Raw genomic sequence first — 18,557 nt, 5'->3', positions numbered from 1 at the left:
CCAGTCCCATGTTCTTCTTCACCCAAAACAACTAAACAGGATTCATTCATTAAGTGCAGTCTGTCTCGTGAAGAAAGAATATTTATGTTCCTGTCATCAAATTTAAATAAGGCTTTATGTCTGTTTTTATCAAATGTTATACCTACATTTGATAAACCAAATGTAATTTTGCAGTCAAGTGTGCCTCACATCCATTTACTGCAAGATCTGCTGCTGGACACATTAAGGAATTTGATATCGAAATTTGTACGACCTTCATTGGTTAAATCTTCCTCTCTTTTGGAAGTCGATTACCACAGCAGGGTAAACCAGAAGAATGATTGTGACTTGTTCATTGGTAGTTGCACTTCCCAATTCGTAGAGCATCTGAAGCACGATGAGAAGGAGGAATTTTTCTCATCAGTTCGAAAGTACTTCATTGCCGCATGTGACTACATTGTCCACAAGTTTCCATTGAAGAATGAAATGCTGAAGAATGCGACCGTTGCACGAATTACATCTGCATCCGAGGCTTCATTTTCTTCTGTGATGTATTTTGTGGCTAAGTTTCCAGTGTTACTGAATGCAGACGCAGGTGAAGAGCATGAAGCCATGGATGAATTACAGTCCCAGTTCTGTGCATTTCAGATAGATGATATACCAGATGAGATCTTAATGGAAGAAAGAATTGATGTGCAGTGGTCGATGGTGGGAAAATTAAGAAGTGGTGATGGGAGTCCAAAATATGATAGATTAGTTCGTGTTATTCTTGGTATTTTAACAATTCCTCACAGTAACGCTGAATGTGAGAGGATATTTAGTCAGGTGACTAAAACACGAACACAGTTCAGGTCATCTATTGGTGATGAAAACTTGGAAAGGTTGTTGACAGTAAAATCAAGGCTACAGGGCAACTGCTTTCAACAAATCTTTGACAGTGGGTTTCTCAGACAGGCAAAATCTGCCACTGCTTCTTCCTTTAATCAACAGCAATTTTCTACTGATGGAGAAGCTTCTGTAAATCAATAAGATGGAAGGTAGGCGTACCATATATGTTCTTATACATTTTCCGGTGTTGTGTATTTATACCATATATTCTTATAAATTTTCCGGTGTTGTGTATTTAAGTATCACAGAATACCAATACATATGTGAGAGTAAGATATTTGTGGATTTAGATTCCATTCAGTTTTGCTGGAAATATGTGTTAATTTAAATGTGGACATGATGCATGGAGCTTGCTACGATAATGTATGTATTGTGGAAGACATGTAGAATACGCAGTTTTGACCAATTTTTTCTCCTGATTTCTCCTGATTTTTCCTGATTTTCAAATCAAAATCTCCTGATTTTTTGGTTTTGTAAAGTTGGCAGGTATGTAATAACCTTTTAGGCTTATGGCGTGTTATGAAAATAAGGTGAAACACTCTACGTTTCGCAGAGAACTTTGCTGTGCGCCATCAGAAGAAAATCTCAATTTTTCACGAGGGAGACTTGAAGGTTTGAATTTAAGGGGACCGGTGACTGAAATTTCATGGTTTCCTTATTAAAAAACCAATTCTTGGAATTATTGTTAAAAAACACCAATCCTATTATCAGATAATGGCAGAATATTTCAAGTTCCGCCATTTTTAAAGGCCGTACGGACATTATAATGGGCTGCCGTGTGGGTGTGTCTATCACGCCCACCTCACACTCTATCGCATATTTTGACAGTATTTTGTCGTTTCCGTTTGAATTTGGCTCCAAGGTTTAACAAATGACAGTGGTATGGTGTCAGCGCTTTATGATGTTCCACTGTTTGCCTCACAATCATTAAAAGACAACAGGCGCATTCAAAACTTCAAATACCCTTTTCTCATCTTACATTTTTTTCAGCGTTTTGCTTCCTGCAAAAAGCACCATGTGCTGCATTTCTTGTCTGATTGATATGAAACTTTCTGGAGTTAAAATAATGTCTTTAACTAACAAAACATACTTAATAAAGAATTTTATTTGTTGATTGGAAGCAACGTTATATGCATTTTATTACGACAGTATATTATTTTTCTATAGAAATTAGCAAACTAGAAAATCAAAAATTTCTAGTCTGATGGATATTTGCGGAGAAATACATTTTTTAAAGTAAGTTGTGTTTATATTTGTATGTTAAACACCATTATAAAATTTTGAAGTCAAAGAAACCAAAATTATTTCAGAGAACATTCTTCAGTAACTCACAACTAAATAACATAAAATAATAATTGAAGAAGAGTAAATCAACACACTGCTTTGAAACTTGGTATAATAGGTAATATTTAATTCATGAATGTGCTAACAAAATTTTATGCCGATATCTGCAAAATTGTACAAGTTAAAAATTTCAGTTATCGGTCCCCTTTGCTGTACTGTGGTCTATAGTACTGTTGGGAGATCAGAAGAATGCACATGCCTGGTGAGGCACGGGGCGAAGGGGTTTTCACCAGCAGAGCCAGTGATGCAATGGTTACCATAGCAACTCCGCTACTACCCAGGCGACTTTATATTATCTTCTACTGGCAGCTCTTTGCTCTTGTCCGTTGTAATCCAGCAAACTGAGAAGTGTGAGTCAATGTTTTCGTGTAGCAGAGAAGAGCAGATAAGAGCCGATCTGCTGGGCAGAACAGGAAATTCGTGCTTGCAGGCCACATTCCTCATTCTTGCATTCTTCTCATCTCTACACAGTATGTGGTACTCTTGTTCGTCATCAGATGGCTCACTATGCGCTAGCCTTCTGAGCGGGAGGTGACGACTCCATCTTAGCTCCAATTGAGGTGTTTCTTGTTCCACGGCACGGATGGAAAGCTTTGAGACCTCTGCTGGAAAATAAATATATCTCTACAAGTATTGAGATAAACATTTACCTAGCATGTATCAGGCACATCCTGCTGTATGGTTGAGAGGCTTGGGGGCTATATCGCTATAACGCCACTTTCAAAATGATAAGTTATCAAAAGAAGACACTCAGAATGATTACCAAAGCGCCAATACTGAAATCTAACAGGAAGATACGGAATGAACTTCGTATTCCGACTGTTAGATCCCAGATTAACAAAATAGTTCAGACTAGCTGATGTACTCGGGAATTCTACACTGCATACAGAATTCTCTCCACCAGTGTACACGTTACGAGTAAGATTGCATTAAGGCGACACTCCGGAGATAAAAATAATTTTTATCTAATGCATGGATTTTCACGAAACTTTGCTGGAATGTCACCTGCATAAGAGTAGAGATAACACGAACATTTCTTTCATATACAGTTAATAGTTTTTCCAAAATACCTTTTTGACATTTTAAATTCCATTTTCATGAAATTTAATTGACATGTCGATGTAAATTCGTAATTAGGTAGATAATACTTCTTTTAAAAGCACTACGTATCGATTTTCCTCTACATCTATAATAATAAAAGGAAGTGTTTGTCTGTGTGTCTGTCTGTCTGTGCGCGATGCCCAGAAAAATCTACAGCACGCAGAGACCTGAAATTTTGAACATAGGTAGATGGAAGGGGGCCCGAATGCATCTCGAAGCCGGGATTTTCATATTCGCTTTCGTTGGTGATTTATGAACGAAAAACCATCGGAAAACGTGCATTGGGATATGACAATCCAATGTGCTGCCACCAAATGCATCGCGTCGCTGTCGCTAGGCAACGTACATAAGATGGGTAGAGAACGCAATATTCAAGGAGCCATTTTACGTCCAGGGCGTAGGAAACCGGTTTTGGTCTTATATGGTGTGAGGGCGTACGAAGCTGTTGATGCTCTGCAATGAACACGGCTCTGAAACTGATGACGAATATTATTGAAGCCACCATCATGACTGAGCATGCCACGGGCGAAGTAGTATTCCTCGGACTGTAAGTCCATTGAGTAGGAAGCCATTTTCGGTCTGCGACACGAGGAGCCATCAGCCCGTAATATTCAGAAGTGTTTGGGTGTATGTGTGCGAAGCCCAGTCAAATCTACGGCACACACAGATCTGAAATTTTGACATAGGACAATCGCTTAAAGTTGTAGGACTCAATCTTCGAAAACAGTGCTTTTGTCAACTGTACGTGGATTGTTCAAGAGTTCGAAAGGCAAACACAATACAGTATACATCTTACCTCCAAATGGAAGGGCATTAATATAGTTTATTCCGAAGCTCTTTAAGAAAACAGTAATTTTTTTTAATATAACATGGTATCTTACATGGTTTTAATATTATGTGTACCATCCATCAACCCGGTATCTTAAGCATTGAAAGTAAGAATAAAATAAAAATAAAATAATGTATTTCATGCAATTCACGATGTGAGTTAATAAATACAATGTTTTAATTTGCTTTTAAATAAATAGTTTAGAAACATCTAACGCTTCAAGTAATAAACGCGGGAAAAGCTGCGGGCACATGCTAGTAATTTATATGCGGAGGTATATCATACTAAAGTTTGTATAAATTCTAAAAGTATGGACTTAGAAATCCCTACTACTTGAAAAAAATCTGCAATCAAAAATTCCATACGTAGGTTTCTTAATATAGCTGTGATGCATATACCATACAAATTTTGTTATATTTGGCAGAATATTATGGGAGAAAACGGGATTTAAATATAAAATTTCAACATGCAAACAAAGCATTATTACCGTGATAAATTGTTTTTGAATTCAGTGGAATAACTTCGTGACGAGAAAAAAAAAACTCAATCCTTTCAATTTCAGTCATAAACAAATTTCACAAAAATGACCAAAATACCGGTATCGATTCTTATCTCTGGAGTTTCGCCTTAAATTGCATAGCTCTTAACGTTATACCAGAAACGCGACGGAGAATCAACACACGTCTTTTCTCGTGTGAAGACTGGGTTAGGGAATTTTCAGTGTAATGGGAGGCGCCCTTGTCTACTATCAGTCACAATCAAGTTGGAGACTGTCTTTGTGGTTTTCACAACTGAAGTCAACAAAGGTCATTACAATGACGTCAGTAGGTAGGTCGCGATTAAAAGCACTGCTACCATATAAATACCCGATCGAATGAAAAACCGCACATTTTCTCACTTTTAACGAACAGTACTACATTGCCGATCTATCAGTCTAAAGTTTCAGAGCCGTGAACACACCTCTCCCATTATTTCGTTAAGTGTGCACACTGTTCATTACAATTAGTGCCTCAGCGTAGAGATCGAAATGCTGGAACGCTATGATGAAACAGTGTGTTACGTGCCATTAGTTATCAGCAAATTTATAAACCAGATGAATGTCATGCTAAAGAAGAGAGTTACCTAACCAAATACTTAATAATTACTTAATAATTGAAGTATTTGACCTAACTCCCCAGCTACTTCCCGCCAATATTCAGGCAGGAGGTTATAGACCTACTCGGTACGCAGCAATAACCCCATCTATCGGAGACACAAAGCACATCACAACAAACAATGTTCAATGTAATGTTATTGTTGACCAATTTTATGAGCTTTCGATATTGTATGCCTTCACATTTAGTTTTCTTCCGACTCTGTGATATTAGGGCACCAAATGTAAAGTGAGTCGTTCGTTCTTTCCAAGTGTCAGACCCCTTCCATTTTCCTCTCTGATTAGTGGTTTATAGGTGGTTGCCTAGTTGTACTTCATCTTAAATCAATAACCACCACCACCACCAATCTTATCATACTCGGTACTGTAAAACAGAATAAGACTTATGATCGGAAATTGTATTTTCTACGACTTTGTAGTACTTTTCGATAGGACCAATAACACAGCTGATTAAAAAATTAAAATTTTAGATACTGTACCTTTGCCTAAACTACCATTTCAACCAGGGTGGATAACATTATTTATAGCGTAGACTGTAGTTCCTTATTTCCCGACTTTACATACCGATTTTCATTAAATTTTGTTTACCCATTTTTTTTTCATGGCTCGGTGTTGATATGGACTTAGCAACAAAAATCCAAATTCATGAATATTTATGTTATCATAGCCGGTACTTTAAAAATGTGTACGACATAAATGATCGAAAATTTAATTCTATATAACTTTAGTAGTATTTATCGATAGGACTACTAATAACATAAATCTGTGGCTTGGTTATAAAAGGGTCAATGTTATTTTTTTTCTAAATTGAGATATTAACTGAAACAAACGCGTTTTATCCTGGCTTGCAACAAGTTAAAAGGGCCAATGTCTCTGGTAAGTACTAAACAAACAGTTAACATTTAATTAAATAAGCCCTTGCCAATAATGTTAGATTACCAATGAAGATTAGAGACCTGGAAATTTTTAAAGAATACGATAGAAAAAAATAGTGTTTAATCAGGTGACTTCCACGAAGAAAGTATAAAGTTATTTAAAGTTAGTTGTTGAAAAAAATAGTTGGAAAACTATAAGCAAAACTTCAAATGCTCATAACTCAAAAACAGGTTTTTTTGACATTGGCCCTTTTAGAACCAAGCCACTGAAATTTTTGTGAATTAAATTCACTCAGCGTGAATAAAATTATTTATGCCCTAGATTGTAGCGACTTATTCCCCGACTTTACATACCGATTTTCACTGAATTCCCTTCAGCGGTTTTCTGCTGATGCACGTACAGACAGACAGACAGACAGACAGACAGACAGACAGACAGACAGACAGACAGACAGACAGACAGACAGACAGACAGACAGACAGACAGACAGACAGACAGACAGACAGACAGACAGACATTACGGAAAATTAAAAAGTACATTTCCTGCTTACTGTGGGCGCGACTGATACAAAAATACCATTATTTTTTAATTCTGAACAATGTACAGACAATATAGAGATGACCTAAGCTAAAATCCTCCTAAGCCATTCAACCGACCCTGGAATCCTACTCTTAAAACGGGTTGTAAGAACCAAGAAGCCAAACAGACGTTACAAACACCGCGGTCCTTGGCTCACTTACGAACTGTTTTAACAGGAAATCGTAATTTTTTTCGGCCTTTTCCAAATTTAATATAATTTTCTCACTAATTAAACTAAAAATTTAACCTATGAAGGGTGCCCCCTACTCCTCCAATAGCTCTCCGAGTCAAAATTAAATTCCATTGCCAAAGTGAAGAGGGAGTTTCTTCTCTGACGGGAGGTGAATACCGCCTCTCAAGCAGATCGATTTTCCCCCGCCAATGCAAAACCAGATATTTTTTCGTCTCATCGGAATTTCTAGGAAACAGATGAGTAAAGGGGCATAGGTTTCACCCTGGGACTCTCGGGTAACGAAAACCTACAACCTGTTTTCTAGTCCGTGACCGGGTCAGGGATGGAATGAATGAAGTCCCCATCTTGCGGCGAGGATAGTAAATGTGCCGACTGCCGAAGCCTGTCGCACTCCTCTGGGGCAATGATTAATGACTGATAGATGAAATAATAATGCAGAGTGTTGCTGGAATGAAAGATGACAGGGAATACCCGGAGAAACCTGTCCCACCTCCTCCGCTTCATCTAGCACAAATCTCACATGGAGTGACCGGAGTTTGAACCACGGAACCAAGGGGTGAAAGGCCGACGCGCTGCCAGCTGGACTTTCAGGTACTCGCCCTAAAAACAACAACGCAGCAACGTATGCGTTTTTTAAAAGGAAACAGCAAGGTCATCAGACTAACCAAAGATGAACATGGTAAAAGAAATACTGTACATAAAATAATGCAATGAAAAATTAAAATATAATAAAGTCCAACCAAAGATTGACAGGACAGAAGAATAGAATAGCGCTGAAGATGCACATAAAAAGTGTGTAGCAGAAATAAAACGGGAAAAGAGATCGATCAGCCGGGGGGGGGGGGGGGGGGGAGCGTACACTATTAGGTTGAAGACGGTAAGAATAATACCTAAACATGTGTATACAGGTTATGGAAGTATGACCCATAGCACATAGCCTGGAGGGAACCATCTGTTGGTGAGGGGAATACGAAATAATAATAGTGAAAGGACAGCGAAGAGAACTATCCACCTAAATCCTTCATGGCTGGCAACCAAGTATTACTTCATTGATAGCGAGTGTCCTTGATGAACTTTTTAGGATATTTACGTGTTTCCACAGTGCTTCCCGCATAATGCTACTACACCTGTAGATCTCGAACATCTTGCAATACGTCATGACCCGTTCGGGATTTTGACCTTAATTGGTTAATTCCAATGGCACGGGGGCTGGGTGTATGTGCTGTCTTCATCATCATTTCATCCTCATCACGACGCGCAGGCCACCTACGGGTGTCAAATAGAAAGACCTGCACCTGGCGAGCCGAACTCGTCCTGGGATATCCCGGCACTAAAAGCCATACGACATTTCATTTTTTCATGACCCGTAACGGCGTGCTCAGCTATTGCTGACTTGTCTGGCTGGTTGAGACGGATATTTTATTGGTGTCTCTTGATCAGTGGACCGGTATGTTTGGTCAATGTATACCTCGCCGCAAGTACAGGGAATTTTGTACACCCCACGGAAATAATGGGGAAAATTTGTCCTTGCTTTTACCTAAACTGTGAGGATCTTTTGTGACGGTGCCAAACACGGTTTTTATATTGTGCTTGCCAGGAACCTTGGTAATTCGATTTGTGGTATTATAAATGAAAGGAAGGTAGGCAGTTCCCTTCACTTCTTCGTTCTCTGAGTTTTGCTTATTCGCCCCTGTGGGATACAGGGCTCTTTGAAACCATACATCGTTGTAACCTTTACGCTTGAAAGTAATACGGGCACACTTTAAAGTTACGTTCAAAGGTCGTAAGAGGCGACTAACTGGGGCCCCAGGGGGTCTTGACTTGGGAGCGTGGGTTTGCGACCACGGAGCCTTAGGTGAGTGCTGGCATTGCTTCCAGTTACTTGCGCCAGGCTTTTTCATCTATCCTATCCGACCTCCCTGGATCAACTTTTGTTCTTTTCCGGCCCCGGACGCTATTAGAGCATTTGAGGGCTAGGGAGTCATCTTCAAGTACTTCGTTGTCTTTCTTTGGCTGATAGCTATAATATTCGAAGTGTCGGATCCCTTTCATTTTTTCTCCTCTGATTAGTGTTATATAGAGGATGGTTGCCTAGTTGTACTTCCTCTTAACACCATCACCAACACTATTGTATACGATGTTTTATGTATATACTGTATTGTACCGTTAAGAGCTTCCGTGGCTCAGGCGGCAGCACGCCGGTCTCTCACCACTGGGTTCCATGGTTCAATCCCGGTCACTCAATGTGAGATTTGTGCTGGACAAAGCGGAGGCAAGACAGGTTTTTCTCCGGGTACTCCGTTTTTCCCTGTCGTATTTCATTCCAGCAACACTCTCCATTATCATTTCATTTCATCTATCATTCATTAATCATTGCCCCAGAGGAGTGCGACAGGCTTCGTCAGCCGGCACAATTTCTATCCTCGCCGCTAGATGGGGGCTTCATTCATGCGATTCCTGACCCGGTCGAATGACTGGAAACAGGCTGTGGATTTTCATTTCATTGTACCGTTATATATGTGTCATATCTGTGCCTAGCTCTAAGTTCTTTTTTCGTTTTACTTTCAAACTTTAAATTTTCTCGTTCTTGAAAGTTGCCCTTATTTTTATTGTTAACTGTCGTTTCCCTACATTTATCACGTTAGTTTTTTTTATTTTTTTCGCTTCTTTTGTTACTAATAATTGATTTTTATTCGTTTAATTTTTAAATATATTTTTAAGTTTGCACTGTGTTACTCCTTTGTAAGTATCTATTTCACTGTGGAACTGTGTAATTTGACATCCCACTGCTTTGGTTAAATAAATAAATAAATAAATAAATAAATAAATAAATAAATAAATAAATAAATAAATAAATAAATAAATAAATAAATAAATAAATAAATAAATAAATAAATAAATAAAAAATAAATGAATAAATAAATAAATAAATAAATAAATGAATAAATAAATAAATAAGTAAATAAATAAATGAATAAATAAATAAATAAATAAATAAATAAATAAATAAATAAATAAATAAATTGACTCAGGAAAGGAAAGCAACGTACAACACAAAGATGACGGAATGCATATTGGCTAAGAAGAAAGCTCACCAGACTTAGGGACCACATGGTCCAAGGGACCTCGACAATAATATAATATAATATAATATAATATAATATAATATAATATAATATAATATAATATAATATATGAGGAAAGCAATGGCAAACTACCTCAGTCCTCATCTTGCCTAGTACGCTTCATTTTAGTGCTGCCATTGGTTTTTGCGGTTTCCTTATAACCACATAACCTTTGGTGGTGCTATTTGAGGATCCAACCAGCCTCTGGGCTGAAGACCTAACAGATATAATATAATATAATATAATATAATATAATATAATATAATATAATATAATATAATATAATATAATATAATATAATATAATATAATATAATAAATCAATGAATGAATGCCGACTCGCTAGCATGACGTGTTACAGGGATGAAGAACGGGCGATGCAACTGGCCCAGAGGGAAGGTGATCGGCGGTTCCTCGGTGCTCAACTACATGCTGTACGTCCGGGGCAACCACAAGGACTACGACTTGTGGGAGCAGCTAGGGAATCCTGGCTGGGGGTCGGAGCATGCGCTCTACTACTTCAAGAAGTCCGAGGACAACCGCAACCCGTACCTGGCACGTACCCGCTACCACTCAACTGGAGGCTACCTCACGGTGCAAGAAGCTCCGTGGCACACCCCACTCGCGGCGGCTTTCGTAGAGGCGGGAGTCGAGATGGGCTACGAGAACAGAGACATCAACGGCGAGTCCCAGACCGGGTTCATGATAGCTCAAGGTACAATATTTGCCTATATACTAAATTTCGGAGAACTGAATACATACTTCCCTACATCTTTCTCCGCTACACGCAGAAACATAGAATCATGGATATGTTTTTCGGCTTAGAAAACGAGACAGCGGGTCTTTGGTTACTCCCCTCTTTGTAGCTCCTTACGACATGCATCCTTTGATTCTACCCACCGGTGAGATAACGAGTTCCAATGAATCGAAAGAAAAACAAGTGTATCCACAACAGAATGGTAAAGCTCATGCATTGTGAGAGAAGGAAATACATTCTAGACCTCGTAAATATATTCTTCTTCTTCTTCTTCTTCTTCTTCTCCTTAGTATCATTTCATGTCGTTTCAGCCAACTTTGGACCACGTCATTTCAACGGGCTACTTCTGACTTTGATGTGTGCCCAATACTTCCGAATGCGTTCTCGTTCTTTCCTCTCCTGCGTCCATGCCTTTACAGTTTTTAATTCTGGCTTGTCTCGGAAACCCTGGAACGCTTGAAGTTTCTTCTTTAGTGGGATACACTCGTGGATGTGCTTATGTGTTCTTTACCCACTTCAATGAACCAAGCTACTTTGGTTTTCTTCTGCTGAAAGAAGGTAATGACACGGTTGGTCAGTCTTGTTGGATGCATTCGTGTCATATGCTCATAAAGGATAATGCTTCTTTTTCGAATGGTACAGGTAATCTCCTCTACGTGGGTGAAAGGTAATAATTGAGTCGTTTCCTTGTGACGCCACGTGAACAGAGGAGTCTCTCAAGGCTCTGTACTTGGTCCTCTTCTTTTCGCACTCTCTGTGAATGACATATCATCGAATTTAAGACATTGCAAATACCATATGCACGCTGACGATCTTCAACTCTACACATACTCCACAGTACGAGACCTTCCGGAAAATATCGATTTACTAAACTTTGACTTACAGGCAGTTAGTGATTGGTCTGCTGCTCACGGCCTGAAACTGAACCCTACAGAGTCGCAAGTAATCCTTCTTGGCTATCAAAGTCAAATGACAAGTACAACTAAACGTCCGTTGCCAAGAGTAATCCTTCACATTGTTTCAATTACTTTTGTATCACAAGTGAAGAATCTCGGAGTTATCATGGACGAACGCATGACTTGGTTTGCACATGTTTTACATATCTGTCAAAACGTTAACTCAGCATTACATTTTTATATAAACATATCTTTTCAATAAAGCTTTAAAAAATCGAAACTCATGTAATGCCACATTTTGACTATTGCGTCGTTGTTTTCAATGATGTGAAGCCGCTATTTTCCCTAAGGCTACAGCGCGCTCAACATACATGTGTGAGATATATATGAAATTTAAGAAAATATGATCCCGCGTCACCTTCTCTCCTCCATCGAGTTCTTACTACATCCTCCCCATCTTACCTTTCTTCGCGTTTCCATTACTTCTCAAAAGTTCACGAGAGACATTCAAGGGCTCAAACACCCAACCCGCTCGTCATCTCTCACCATTGAACTGCCGCATATAACAACTCATTATCTGTGTTTGCTGCACGAGAATGGACTCGTTTACCGGTTGACGTCAGAGGAATACCACCACAGTGTCGTTTAAAAGAGTGTAGAGCAGGAAACAATTGAACTGTGCGTTTCTGGTCTTTCATTGATCGTGCTACTAGCGTAGTTATCTACCTATCTATAATTCATCGTTATGCCGTCTTCTGTAGTCAAAATTATCTTTGGGCCTTAAGATCTTTCCCAAAATCTTCCTTTCCTTGGCCTCCAGTTTCTCGATCGGACCTTTTTTTGTTCACTGCAAGACATTTTGAAAAGTATAAGACTTCCGGACGGATCACATTGCGGTAATGCCTCAGCTTTGCTTTGAAAGATAAGGAGCTATTGTTGTAGATGCCTTTGGTTAAATGGTACTCCATTTCCATCTTGTTCATCCGTAATGTAAAGGCTTCTTTCTCGGACAAGTTTGGTGTTATCAGTCCTCTCGGCTTCTTGAATTAATCTTCGCGTATCATTTTGTCTTGTACCACAGTGAGCTCTCTGAGTGCCAGCTTAATATTAGTTACACATTCTGTTTTCTCAGAAGAGATCTGTAGGCCTTCCTTCGCTGCTTGTGTCTTAAGTTGAAAAAGCTGTGTTTAAGGAATCAAAAAAATTGCAAGATCGTCTGCAAATGCTAGGCATTCAACAACAACATTTTGGCTTTTGCACCCTAGCCTGACTCCGACTCGAATCCTTGATTATTCAATTCTTTGCGCCACTCCGAGATGACCTATTCAAGGACACAGATGAAGAGATAGTCCATCTCCTTGCCTAACTCCTGTCTTGATTTCAAAGGCGTCCGAAATCTCTCCCCTGAACTTCACCTTCAAAGAGATGTTGGTCAATGTTTGTTCTTTCTTCCTTGTGGCCCACTAACGAGAGCGATTGAAGTTGTTTAGCCAATGCCGTAGCCTATTTTCTCCAAAAATATTTTCTCGCCGTGGCTTTTCTTGCGATCTTCTGAATAGGTCTTTGTAGGTGGTAGTGCTTGGATGGTGTGTAAAGGGGTGAATATCGACTCATTTTGTGATCTTAGATCTGTCTAATGCAATGTCTCCTGTGATGCCTATTTCCTGTATTATTAGCCAGCCCTGTGGTGTAGAGATAGCGTGCCTGTTTCTTATTCTCTTATTCCAAGGCCCTGGGTTCGTTTTACGACCAGTCCAAGACTTTTAATTCTGGACTGAGTAGCAGAGCGTGGTTCAATTGATACGAGATTTTCTCTAGCACTTGGTTACAGGAAGAAAGCGTACAATGAGAAGATGACGCTACTAACCTAGTATACATAGACGAACACTAGTTGCTATGGTTACAGTGGTGTTGTGAAACTGATGATAATTCCAGTCATTCTCCCAACCCGAAAACATCCATGTTAGCACACACTAGCAGTACTTACAGTTCCGGCTAAACTGAAGTAAGAATTAGAAATCGGATTTGAATATTGTTAGCAACAATTTATCTCATCTCTGATCAATGTGCCACATTTCATCTCTTTCCTCTATCTCTTCATCCCCCTGTGGGTGAGAGTAATAGAATACAAACACGATATCGCCTGCTTGTCGTAAAAAGCGACTAAAGGGAACCCACGAGCTTTCATCTTGGCAGCTTTGATTGGCGACCTTGGGTCCCCTATCTGAGTCCGGCACTGCTTCCATTTACTCGTGTCTGGCTCCTCGCTTTCATCTTTCCTATTCGACCTCGCTTGGACAAGACTTGTTCTTTTCTGACCTCGACAGTATGAGGTTTGAGAAGCCTAGGGAGTCTTTCACTTTGATGCCCATTGTGGCCCTCGACTTTCTTTTGCCAATGCCTTCATTTTCCGAAAAACTGGACCTCATCGTTTGTTTGTTTCTCTCTGATTAGTGTTAATGGACGATGGTTACTCAGTTGTACTTCCCCCTAAACGATACTAACCAAGATATCTTCTAACACTTAAACTGCTTTTTCACATAATTATTAGTTAGTGACTTTGCAGCATTTCGAACGTTTCACCATTTACTTTACAAAACAATTGGCTCTTACAATTCTCATCACCAAATAGAAGTATATCTTTACATATATCTTTAGAGGAATATTCATGTTTAATTTGAGGAACTTCTCGTCAGCGATGGATATTGTAGGATAAGTTTATGTCTTTGGAAGTACCTTCGCCAGCACTGACGAAGCTACTCGTTCTGCTTTTGTAGAAGTGAAAAACTCATCATCATCACTCTCCCACCGCTTCATGCGATTACTAGAAGGTAACTACAGTCGAATACGATCAAACGACTCCGAAGGGGCTGCCAATTAACGGTCGTTACAGGCGATAGTCCCACAAACCGGTTTTGTTGTCGATAAAAATGTCATATCTGTAAGTTTTACACTTACATGGTTAATTAACAGAATAAAGTTGAAAATTAAAAAAAGTAATTAGTGAAATAAGTACTGTATTTGTGGAGTGGGGCTGAGAGGAATCTTTCTACTAATGTTTACACAGTATGTGCTCGTGCAGCAATAATATGTCGGCAAAATATAAGATAATAAGTGAGGAAAGAAGTAGCAACAATGTAAATTGATCAATATTGTCGCACACGGTCTTGTAACACTCGCTCAAAATTAGTTTGGTAATTTATCATATATAATACGGATTGTAAAATCCAAGTTATTATACTAATAGGTTAACTCTAGCTAGACAATATTCAATGTTATAGCTTTTAACCGATGTTAATACTAGGGAAAGGTATTTAAGTTGGATGGTACGGTGAGAAAAGGGTAGAAAAAGGTTCTGAAAATACATACAAAAAGGTGCAAAAAAAAAGATGTTGATGAAATCACTTTATTAATGTTTAAAACAGTTACACAAACGTTCGTAATTAATCAACATATTATATTGGATTATACACAATATTTAAAAGCTTTTTGGCAGTAAGTCACTAGCGCCTTGAGCTCAGTAGATCCTTAAATAGCAAGAAACTCCTTTAGACACCCACGGCAACCAATGAAGCATATCTTCCACATCTGGACTGTTCTGAAATTTAATTCGAATTTCTCTTTAGCAAATTTCTCGGGGTTGTCCCTAACTTCTTCTACTGATCTTTCTCCATACCTCCTTCTTAACCTTCGGACTGGTAAAACACTAACACGGTGAACAAGAGAGTACACAGGGGCCGATGACCTTAGATGTTAGGTCCCTTTAAACAAGCAGGAGAGTACACCGTGGGTAGGTGGAACCGTTACATACATGCCAGTACTAACTGATCTTAGTTTTATACTGTTGCAGCATCATTGTTTAAATTTTAATTTGATTTCACAGCTGCATATTGGCCATTGTTGCTGGGATGTGAATTACTGGTGGTTTCCATAAATTATTATAATATATTTATTTCCCCACTGTCTGCAGCGCTGTAGATTGTTCTCCGTGGTTTCTCATTATCACACCATGAATATGCTGGGGCTGCACTTTAATTAAAGCCACGGTCGCTTCCTTCTCACCCCTAGACCTTTCCTATCCCATCGTCCCCATAAGACCTACATGTGTGTCCGTATGAAGTAAAGCAAAATAATAGTAAAGCAAAAATATTTATTTATTGACTAGTGTTGAGTTCTGATCAAACAAAATGTTAAAATTCTGTTCAAGAAAGAAAATAATCTTAAAAAAACCCGCAGATACCTATGGGGTGAAAAGGTGCTGGAACATGAAATAGAAGGGAAAAGGTGGCAAAATATAGTAACCTTACAAAAAGGTGCAACAGATTGTGTTTATTTCGCTTCATTTCATGTCTCCACATCTGTGTGAAACAAAGCTATATTTTAAAACTGGTACTGCACCTTAAAATCCCTTCACTAGTTATTACCAAGGCTAAGTTTGTTTTCCTTTCTTGCAGGAACCATCAGACGAGGCTCACGCTGCAGTACGGGTAAGGCGTTCTTGAGGCCGGCCCGCCTGCGCAAGAACCTGCACGTGGCTATGCACAGCCAAGTGACGAGGGTCCTCATCGACCCAGTCACCAAAACTGCCTTCGGGGTGGAGTTCGTTCGCGACGGTAAGAGCCACATCGTGCGGGCCCGCAAGGAAGTGATCCTGAGTGGTGGTTCCGTCAACAGTCCCCAGCTTCTCATGTTGTCAGGCGTCGGTCCTAGAGACCATCTACAGTCACTCAACATTCCTGTGATCAAAGATTTGTGCGTTGGATACAACCTTCAGGATCATATTGGGCTGGGCGGCTTTACATTCAGGATCAACAAGCCTGTCTCCCTAGTCCAGAGCAGATACGAGAACGTACCCTCGGTACTGAGGTATGCCATGTTCGGAGATGGTCCGCTGACAGTCCTGGGCGGTGTAGAAGGCCTCGCGTTCGTGCATACCAAATACAGCAACGCGTCCTTAGACTGGCCTGATATAGAGTTCCATTTCGTGTCGGGGTCCACGAACTCGGATGGTGGCAGGCAGATAAGAAAAGCTCACGGTATCACTGAAGCCTTCTACAACGCCGTGTTTAAACCCATCAACAACCAGGATGTTTGGAGTGCCATCCCAGTACTGCTGCGTCCCAAAAGTCGCGGTGTTATCAAATTAAGAAGCAAAAACCCTTTCGACTACCCTCTTATTTATCCAAATTACTTCCACGATCCATTCGATATGGCAACTCTAATTGAAGGCGTTAAAATAGCATTCGCTATGAGCAGGACTAAAGCTTTTCAGAGATTTGGCAGTCGCATGCACGATATACCTTTCCCGGGTTGTAACCACATCCAAATTTACACTGATGCATACTGGGAGTGCATGATACGCCATTATTCAGTGACCATCTACCATCCAGTGGGTACGTGTAAGATGGGACCTTACTGGGACCGAGAAGCAGTGGTGGATCCTACGCTGAAAGTGTACGGAATTCACGGACTACGGGTGATAGATGCCTCTATAATGCCAACTTTGGTGAGCGGAAACACCAACGCACCTGTTATTATGGTAGCTGAAAAGGGTTCCGATTTAATTAAGGAATACTGGTTAAAGAAATCGTGATACGCCAGCACGAAGTGAAGAAAAATTACCCAAGAAAACTTTTTTTATCGCGTTTTAAGTGATACTTAAACAAGCAGCGTAAATGTTCAAGCAATAAAGTGAAAATAACTGGATCATCATCAAGGGACTTTTTGATAATTAATTTATTTTGTTTGCGTAACCTCAACGGACGCTGAAGTACCTGGTGTTCTATGAACTGAATGCAGATCAAAAAATGGAACCGAGCAAGTTGTTGTTTTAGAAAGTATTTTTTTACCTGAGAAAAAGTTGGTGTTGAGCCAAAGAATCATCAGATGCAGTTAAAGATGTGCTATTTCTTTATATCAAGGTGCTTCAGAGAAATATGTAGGAAGTTACCTCAAGAGATTTATATCTTTATACAATTATATACAAACATACAGGATAATTATACCGATTGACACGAAAGAATGAAAATAGACGATCTTCTACTTCAGCAGTCAAGAAAACTTCCTTCAGATAACGTAATCATTTTCCTAAAAGAGAGTATTTCTTTTAAGAAACGAGAAACGAACACTCTCGAGCCGTTAATATGTGCGTGTGTGTGTTTATCTGCCAAAGAAACTTTGATATCATTTTCTTTTGAAACTTTGGTTGAACCTTCAACGTCCGAATGCATGAGTTTGTGTCAAGTGACTTGTACGTCTTTTTTTGTAAAGTAATGTTCGTTGTTACTGTGTCGTAAATGTGCTTTTAAGAGTGCTGTGTTGTATATTTATTTAATAAACTAGTTTACATATACAAAAAGACAATTGGATACTTAAATGTAGAAAGGTGCAAAGAGCCAAATTTATGAACGGAAGTTATTATGAAAAAACTGTCTAAGGTGCAGTGTTTTAATTATTTATTCCTCATACGTTTAAAAGTTACAAATTATACTTTATCATACATTATTGGCAGTTCATGACAAAATTGGAAAATTTTGGTGCTGAATTCAAACTTAAGACATTCATGAGAGATGCTAAGTCCCATCAAATTATTCTAGGTGGTGTGTTCTCAGCCACTCTCCACAGATATCCATTTAATTTTCTTTATGCTCATTCCTTTCCAGATAGACCTTAAAGCCTTCTTTCATCTGTGATTGAGTTCATCGAGGAACTAGATTAAAAAGATAGCAGATTGAAAGTTTCTTGCATGTTTCCCTTTTTTGAAGACTTTCACCTTACGGACCCTTTCTATGTCGGTATAACATTCTTTTATCATTACACTTTCTACATCTGATGAAT

General features: G+C 39.2%; 1 protein-coding gene across 1 annotated transcript in view; it reads left to right on the top strand.

Annotated features, from left to right (window-relative positions):
• LOC136886773 (glucose dehydrogenase [FAD, quinone]) overlaps nucleotides 1–18,061 on the top strand; it is a 28,009-nt gene extending 9,948 nt beyond the window's left edge. The window contains exons 3-4 of the mRNA XM_068230472.1: nucleotides 10,429–10,782; nucleotides 16,175–18,061. Of these exons, the coding sequence (XP_068086573.1) occupies nucleotides 10,429–10,782; nucleotides 16,175–17,313 (1,493 nt within the window). The 3' untranslated portion in view covers nucleotides 17,314–18,061. The remainder of the gene's footprint in view (nucleotides 1–10,428; nucleotides 10,783–16,174) is intronic.
• The last annotated feature ends 496 nt before the right edge of the window (nucleotides 18,062–18,557 follow it).

This window comes from Anabrus simplex, chromosome X (assembly GCF_040414725.1).
Source record: "Anabrus simplex isolate iqAnaSimp1 chromosome X, ASM4041472v1, whole genome shotgun sequence".
Classification (NCBI taxonomy): domain Eukaryota; kingdom Metazoa; phylum Arthropoda; class Insecta; order Orthoptera; family Tettigoniidae; genus Anabrus; species Anabrus simplex.
The sequence above is the reverse complement of the archived record's forward strand: the minus strand, read 5'-3'. Positions and strand labels throughout refer to the sequence as shown.